The following is an 8,931-nucleotide window of genomic DNA, read 5'->3' on the forward strand; positions in this document are numbered from 1 at the left end:
AATTACAGTGCACCTCGGGCGAGGGGGAGGGTGAGACAGCGACGGATCCAAAGACGTTTGACGAGATAGAGATGGTGAATATTGGGATAGGGGAAGAGGAGAAGTTCACATCGATAGGATCTAGTTTGCCCGAGGAGTGGAGGGGTAAGTTGATACAGTTCTTGTCAGACAATAAAGACGTCTTCGCTTGGACAATAGAGAATGTTACTAGATTGGATCCCGAGTTCACATGTCATCACTTGCACATGAAAGAGAACGCCAAACCCGTGAGGCAAAAGATGCGCAGCATTAGACCAAAAGATCCGGGAAGAGGTCGCAAGATTGAAAGGGGCGGGAATAATCCGAGAGGTAGAGTTCACAGACTGGTTATCTAATATTGTCGCGGTACCAAAAAAGAATGGGAAAGTGCATATGTGCATAGACTTTACTGATGTAAATCAAGAGTGTCCAAAGGACAGCTATCCCATGTCACGAGTAGATAAGTTGGTAGACAGGACGGCTGGGTTCAAGATTTTTTCCTTCATGGACGCGTCGATGGGTTATAATCAGGTCGCGATGTATGGGCCCGATCAGGAGAAGACCTCGTTTGTGGTGGATGGCGGAACTTACTGCTATACGAGGATGCCGTTTGGTTTGAAAAATGCAGGGGTAACCTTCCAACGGTTGGGTGAGAAAATGTTCGAAAGCAAGATTCGGAAGGGAATTGAGATGTATATAGACGACATGGTGGAGAAAAGTATGTCAGAAGAGGAACATATCGAGGGGTTGCGAGAAACCTTTGGGATACTACGTAAGTACAACTTGAAACTGAACCCTGAGAAGTGTACTTTCGGGTGACTCTGGGGAAAGTTTTGGGGTACATCGTTACTTATAGGGGAATCGAGGCTAACCCCGAGCAGATAAGGTCCCTGGTAGAGATGCCATCTCCACGGAGCGTGAAGGAAGTACAGCGGTTAGCAGGAAGGGTTGTGGCTCTGAATAGATTCATTTCCAAGTCGTCTGATAAGTGCAGACCACTGTATCGACTGTTGAGGAGCACACCGGATTTTGTATGGACCGCGGAGTGTGAGGAGGCATTCCAGGAATTGAAAAAATATTTGGGCAAAGCGCTTTTGCTGTCGCGGCCCGAGACCGGGGAGAAGTTGTATTTGTACTTGGGGGCCACAGAGTATGCAGTCAGCTCGGTTCTAGTTCGGGTGGTTGACAAGGCGGAGAAGCCGGTATATTTTCAGAGCAAGACTCTGTTAGATGCAGAGACGCGATATAGTAAGATCGGGAGGTATGCCTTGCCATTAGTTTTTTCAACCCTAAAACTGAAACCCTACTTTGAAGCACATGTGGTGGTGGTGGTAACGAATTTGCCTATGAGACAAGCACTGAGAATTGAAAAATCTGGTAGAATGTTGAAGTGGGCAGTGATGATGAGTTCCTATGAGATACAGTATCAGATAAGAACCGCGGAGAAGGCGCAGCGTGGGCTGAGTTTCTGGCGAGTTTTCCCATGAGAGGATCCCACGTGGGGAGAGGAAATGATTATGGAACCGGAACGGGAGAGTGAGCCAGACCTTCTAGACCCATGGGATAAAAGGAATGGGTGGAGGGTATTCGCGGATGGATCGGCTACCGATGCATGCAGCGGCATAGGAGTCGTGTTGGTTACACCTGATAATAGCAGAATATAGCAAACCATGAAACTCGGGTTCACGGCATCCAACAATGAGGTAGAGTACGAAGCGGTAATCGCAGGTTTGAGAATGGCCGAGGATTTTGGAGTGAAGGAGCTGACAATCTATTCTGACTCAAACTTAGTGGTGTGTCAAGTTAATGGGGGGTTCGCCGCTCGATGCCCTAGGATGGCAAGATATTTGGATGTGGTGCGTAAACGAGCCGAGAAATTCACAAAACTCTGTTTCCTTCATTTGGGCCGGGGAGAGAACAGACACGCCGATGCCCTATCATATGTAGCGGCTGCAATTCTTGGGTCAGAGGAGAGAACAATACACGTGGAAAGGTTGGAGAAACCGAGCACTGAGGATGAGATGGAGATTTGTCAGGTCGCGGAAGAGAGTGAGGGTTGGATGGAGCCTATTAAAGACTTTTTGGCAAGAAAGGAAGTCACAGATAAAAAGGAAAGAAGGAGATGGGAGCAGACTTCTCAGAGATACGTTCTATTGGAAGGAGAGTTATATCGGAAAAACTTCAGTTGACCACTTCTAAAATGTTTAGGTCCGCGACTATCCTAGGAGGTGTTGGCAGAACTACATGAAGGGGATTGCGGGAGCCATTCAGTGGGGAGAACGACGGCACATCGGCTACTGACACAGGGGTATTTCTGGCCCCACATAAAGAGGGATGCTGTGGAATTTGCTAAGAGATGTGACAAATGTCAGAGATTTGCATAGTTGATATTCGCCCCTGCTGAACCCCTTCACAATGTCTCAAGTTCGTGGCCTTTTGCTATGTGGGCAATGGATATAGTGGGACCGCTGCCTATGGCCAGTGGTAAAAGGAGGTTCATGCTCGCGGCCATGGATTATTTCACAAAATAGATTGAAGCCGTACCCCTGCAGCAGGTGAAGGAAGCGCAAGTCATCAAGTTTTTATGGGAGAATATTATCTGCAGGTTTGGGTTGTCGTACGCCATCATAGCAGAAATGGAACTCAGTTTACAGGAGCAAAGGTGGCCAGGTTCTTGCAAACCTACAAAGTAAGACAGGGGTTCTTGGCCCCTTACAACCCCGAAGGCAACGGACAGGCAGAGTCCTCTAACAAGACCATCATGAACAACTTAAAGAGGAAGTTGGAGGATAAGAAGGGGGCGTGGGCCGACGAGCTTAGTCATGTATTATGGGCCTACCGGACCACACCTCGGTCATCCACCCAAGAGACCCCATTTTCATTGGCTTATGGGGTGGAGGTCGTGATCCCGTCGGAGATGGTGGCAGCTACAACGCGAACAAAGGTCGTGGAGGAGGGTTCAAACTGGAGAATCTTAGCAGCAGATCTGAATCTAGCAGAGGAAAGAAGAGACATTGCCTGTATAAGGCTGGAGGAGTACCACCAGAGGTTGCAAAAATAGTACAACAGGAGGGTCAAGCCAAGGCAGTTCCACATAGGCGACCGGTGCTCCGCTGAGTGACACCTAGCACCAGGAAAGAGAAGGATGGAAAGTCTGGGAGGGACCTTACACGATGGTGGATATTGGAGGGGCGGGCACCTACAGGTTGCGGACACAGGAATGCAAACTGATAGAGAAGCCGTGGAATGTGAGAATATTAAAAAAAATTCACACTTGAATGTAATGGAAATCTATTGCCTGAATTTGGCGCTGTATGTAAATATATAATGCAACAACACTTTTGAGAAGAAATCATCATTTATAGAGGTAGGAGTCCAAAATAACTACGAGACGTGAAATACTAACGAGACCGCGGAGAGTCCCCAATGGTTTTTCAAAAACTATGAAACCCGCAGAGTGGGATAAAGGCGCAAATAGCACGTGGGGCATGGAGCCCAAGGATGGAGAGAGACAGCGGAGGGGATGAGCCCTTCGCTCATGCGAGGCTAGAGATGAGCCCGAGGCAAGATGAGTTGCTTCAAGGGACTTACTGAGATTGCAGAACCGCGGAGTGGGATGAGCCCTCTGCGGGGGAGCGGTGCAAATCGCATAGGGGACACGAAGTCCCAATGCGGAGAGAGGCAGCGGAGGGGAGGAGCCCTTCACTGATAAAAGGATAGAGTCTGCGGAGCGAGGCGAGCCCTTTGCGGAGTAGGGATACTAGCACCACGGGGGGGGGGGGGCATGAGGCCCAAACATGGAGAGAGTTAAAGGGGAGTTGGAGTCATTTGCAGATATACTCAACCATCATAAAAACAACGAGAGGAATGAGCCCATCACTAATGCAAGGAACTAGTCGAGGAGCATGGAGGCTAGCTTCCAAACATCGAGAAAAAGACAGGGCAAGAGTTACATCGGAGTAAGGTAAAGAGACCAAACCACAGGGGGAGAGATGATAGATATGCTAAGCAAAATCAAACATCACACATGAAAGAGATTAATATTCAAACATAAACACAACAATTGTACTGCCATTAGTGGCCTAGATGGGATAAAATGACTTATTACAAAAGGTGCGGAAAACATAGAGTATTTTTAGCGCTTCTTGGAGGGAGAGTCGGCGGCAGGTAGGACATCAGAGGCTTTTTCAGAAGGTGCAGTGGTGTGTGCGGCAACAACGTTCTCCAGTGTCTTGGCAAGGGTCTCATCGGTAGCCGCGGTAGGGTTGGAAATCTCTTCATACACTGGAGAGCGGGGAAGGTTATCGGTGGTAGCCACTTCTTCCTGGGCATCTCTGGAGGGGCCCGCAGCTGGGGTGCAGGGCTTTTCGGGCAGGAGCCGTCCTTCTTGGGTGAGGCGGGCAAGCTCTTCCTGGATTTTCTTGGTTACCCTTTTATCAGCAAGAAGCTTGAAGTGTTCGTGAAGAATAGCCATGTCATCCTGATGTTGTTGAAGTAGGGCGGCGGTAGCATCTTTCTGTTCTTGAGAGAGGGTGTCAATGGCAGCTTGGTGTTGCTGGGCTAAAGCAGATAGGGTGACCTGATGTTGTTCAAGGAGCATTTCCCGTTGGCGACTCAGACGGTTGTTGATAGTATCCATATAGTGTTGGTGTGAAGATTCAACGGACTGCAGTTCGTCCTGGGCCTTGAGTTTGGCTAAGTTAGCAGGGGGCTAGCTCAGATTGAAGGCACATATGCGCCTTCAGACTGGAAGGGCCGTTGACCTCTTTCTCCAAGGCAGCCAACTTGTTCTTGGTGCTGAGAAGACCACGGATCATGAAGGAAATGTCCAAGCTTACCTAGAAACAGAAATAGAGAGGTAAATAAATAAATAAATAAAAGAAGAGAGAGAGAGAGAGAGAGAGAGAGAGAGAGAGAGAGAGAGAGAGAGAGGGGCTTACCCGTGCTCAGTTAGTATAAAAAGAGGTGCGGTGGGTGTCAAATGAACCCCCATCGGCGTAGGCGATGTCCCTAGGCAGATGGGAGTTGTAAAACAGGGAGGAGGCTACTGCCACATTGTCTAAGGCAGAGTTAGCTGTAGATACTCGGCGGTTGCGCACGTTGAAGATAGGGCAGAAGTCTTCCGTAGAGGCCGATTCAGAAACCAGAGCTGCTAGTGGAATCGGTTCTTTGCCAGGTTAGCGGGCGCATGGAGAAGAGACTGCGGGTGGAAGTGACGATGGGAGGGGGGCAGGTGCTTCAGATTCGGAAGTCCACGGAACTACAGGGACTGACCCGTCAGAGGCTAAGGTCCGTTATCACTTGGACAGGGGCATTTCGGTAGAAGCCACTGCCTCGGTTGGGGAAATCTTAGTCACCTCATCGTCCTCAGAGTCACTGTCAAAAAGTTTTTGTTTATGGACGTCCATGTCGTCAGTGGGGGAGTGAGGAGAAGTATACTGGTCGTCCCAGTTGGAAATAGAGCAGTATGAGGGGATGTCTTTGGGTGCGGAGGTGGCGGGAGAGTCCTAAGATCTTATGGATTGAGAGGAGGTGCGAGGACGATGGCGGTGGGATGACGAAAGGTGGGATCTTTTTTGGGTAGGCGGGGAGGCTCTGGGTTTTCGCTCTTTTGGAGGGGGAGGGCGGTAAAAGGGAGCTGAGAAGCCATGGAAGGTTTGTAGACAGGAAATTTGCAACAACGGGGTGGCGGTGGTAGGGTGGATGCCGAGGTGACTGGCTTGAGTGGGACTGAGGTCACGGAGTCTTTGGGAAATGGGACAAGATATGCCGGAGTAGAATTGGGATTTGGAGTCCGATCGCCAACCTACAACACAGGGAAAAGCAGCGAGTTAGAGCATAATGGTAACAATGCAATAAGGAAGAAGAGAAAAACAAGGTTACTTATCGCGGGGGATGAAGGCAAGGTGGTTAAGATGTAAATCAGAAGGAAGGTCCGCGGACAGAAATTGTCTTGATACATATAAAGGGTAATGGTGCCACACTTTGTCTGAGGATGTAATGCGGAGCAAGAGGGGTAGCTTCTGAGGGCGTACACAAAAAGACTGGTATCCCACGCCGACGTCTTTAGTGCTTTTCTTAAGGAAGTAGTTGGAGAAGATGTCTCGGCTGGTGATTTTGGGCTCGCCAGTTCTATTGTATGCATTCGCGGCATACATAGTCCTCCAAAAGTTTCTTATGCCTTGGAAGGGGGGATGTTGAAGTGATTGCACCCCTCGACATCCAAGAGAGTGAGGGGCAACCGTAGACCGACAACAATTTGACCCATTGTGACCACAAGGTGACTGGGGCGACGGGGAACTAAGTGCAGGTAGTGTGTGATGGATGGCACGTGCTCTAGAGTTATGTTGGATGGGATGCCATAAGCAGCCCTAATGGCGTCTAAATTAGAGCGGCGGCAATGTGAGGGTGGAGGAATTAACGAGGCTGGGTGGTCGGAGGTGGAGGGGGCCGCTGTAGGGGCAGAGGGAGGCGGAGACGCTACTTGGGGTGAATGGGAAGTGGAAGAATCGCCGGAATTAGAGCTTGACATTGGAAAAATAGAGAGACAGATGTAGAGAATGGAAAGAATTTACTATTTAGCTTGAACAAAAATAAGCAAGGCCTAGAAAACGTACCGACGAGAACCAAAAAGAGAGTGTTTATGCTTGAGTAGAGAGCCAGTGAGGGGAAGGAACCGCTGGAAGACCGAAGGAGCGCACGCAAGCCGGAAACAGATAGAAAGAGAGCAAAAATGGAGGAGCAGTGGAAAAGAGAAGATGAAGGGGCGGAATAAAATGAAAAAGAGGGAGAAAAATGAAGTTTAAACAAAGGGAGGGCAAAGAGGTAATTATGGACATTGGAGAATTCAAGGAGTCGGGTAGACCGCCAACCAGATTGAGACACATGGAAGCGCGAGGTACGAGGGGCAGCTGAAAACGCACGTGATGAGTGCAGTCCTATCACACACACAAATCGAGGAAAGGGAAACGTGCATAGTGAAAAGAGAGTATCCAGGAAAGTTCTCGACCCCGGATTCATTAACAGGACCGCGGAGTCGGGAAGGGGCATTTGTAGTGGCATAGTGTTGGAAGTTGGATTAGGTCAGCGGTGCAGTGGATAGGACGCAACATAAGAGGGGAAAGGGGGCAAGTACGAGATCAGTACCGCGGAACCCTAGACCGCGACGTGGCATACGTACGATATGAAGGAGAGCCATGCGATGATGCGACAGATGGACGGCCTAGAAGGGGAGGAGAGGTATATATAAAGAAGAGGTGGGATGAGAAAAGGGGAGGCCGCTAGGGTTAGACAAGAGGAGAGAATAGTGAGAAGGAGAGAGAGAAAGAAGAAAAAGAGAGATTGAGTGAGAGAGAGAGATATAGGGTCACTACAATATTACATATGTATTTTGCATATCTTATTTTTGAACTTTAAATATTGCAATGTTGCATAAGGTAATAGAAATATATAGTGGAGGAAAATTAGAAAGAATAAGACTAAAAATTTTAATCGGATCAGGCGCATAACGGTTCGGTACATACTTAATCTAGAACCAAGTCTGGTTCTGATTTTCAAGACCCAAAACCGGTCCAATATGCTAACTACTTATCCCAGACCCGCTTTTATTGGTTCGGACCGGATCGGGTATCGGTTCTTATCCGACCCATTGCCAGCCCTAATCACCACCAACCGATCTCACATACTTGGCCTACGAGCTCGCTTCAAAGCGACTCGAGTTGAGTAGACGATCTCACCGCAAAGCGACCTCCCAAGCACTCACTCTTCTCACTCCACAACGGCTCGTAACGTAAGCCTTTATGGCAGTCATCAAGACCGCAGCTTCAGGCACGCAGCTCATTGATTCTTCATAACTCGCCTTCATGGCTCATAAGTGACATGAATCACTGGATCTGACCTGAAGCATGAGAGTATGAGACGCGAGCATTTTGCCTATATAAAGAGAATGAGAAACTATGTCTGACCTGATTCAAGTCCCCCCAGATAAAAAACTTGATACGTAGGCAGTTTGTCCATACAAACTCGGTCAATACCATATTTAAATATCATCTCCTTTACTTTTTTGAATCTGTAAGGTAAAACCAAATATAAACTTTACAGTTTCTTAGTATGTTCACTGCGCTCTCTGTGAGTCTGAGGTAACTATTAACTTTTCCTTGTGTTCAGTGCTCTCAGTGAGTTTGAAAAATGTATTACCTTGTCCTTGTGAAGCATCTGACACCCTTGTAGCCCCACAAAATTAGGGAGTTGAGTGAGTAATGAGCGCAACGTGTCCCCAAAAAATGCTTTTTAATAGAAGCATACGATTTTATATCAATAAGCAACTTTTTGTATTAATGACATCCACGATGAACACAATTAGAGGCCATATAGTACTAGACGTAAGTCCTCAATTTTGTAAAGATGGTAACTTGTCGAACCAGATCCCGATCTATAAATAGGATTGAAGCGTGCAAGTACAGTAAACATGATTTAGTTTCTCAAAGAAAAAACGACTAAAAAGGTATCAAACTTTATACGTTTTGACAATATGGAGACCAAACTTATTTTCTTGACAGTTTGAGGACTAAACTGTTTGATTTTTGTAATGTAGGAATTTCCGTCAAATTTCTCTAACACCATTTATAATTTATATTAATTTTCATTTTATAAATTAATACAAATGAAAATTAATTTGTAATGTTGAAAAAAAATTAATATAAATTAATTTGTAATGTTGAAAAAAATTAATATAAATTTTATAATTTGCAATGTTGAAAAAAAAAATACAAATTAGAAACGGTGTTAGAGAAATTTAACGGAAGTTCCTACATTGCAAAAATCAAACAGTTTGGTTCCCAAATTGTCAGGAAAAAAAATTTGGTCCCCATATTGTTAAAAGGTGTAAAGTTTGATACTTTTTTTTAGTCGTTT

General features: G+C 46.9%; 1 protein-coding gene across 1 annotated transcript; it reads left to right on the forward strand.

Annotated features, from left to right (window-relative positions):
- The first annotated feature begins 1,688 nt into the window (after nucleotides 1-1,688).
- Nucleotides 1,689-2,207, forward strand: LOC147488209 (uncharacterized). The gene has a single exon (XM_086574303.1). The coding sequence runs from the start codon at nucleotides 1,689-1,691 to the stop codon at nucleotides 2,205-2,207; it is 519 nt and encodes a 172-aa protein (XP_086430429.1).
- Nucleotides 2,208-8,931: the final 6,724 nt, after the last annotated feature.

Source organism: Coptis chinensis, chromosome 7 (genome assembly GCF_015680905.1).
Source record: "Coptis chinensis isolate HL-2020 chromosome 7, ASM1568090v1, whole genome shotgun sequence".
Classification (NCBI taxonomy): Eukaryota; Viridiplantae; Streptophyta; class Magnoliopsida; order Ranunculales; family Ranunculaceae; genus Coptis; species Coptis chinensis.

Coding starts and splice junctions, on each gene's coding strand:
- LOC147488209 (XM_086574303.1), top strand. CDS start 1,689: ATGAAACTCGGGTTCACGGCATCCAACAATGAGGTAGAGTACGAAGCG.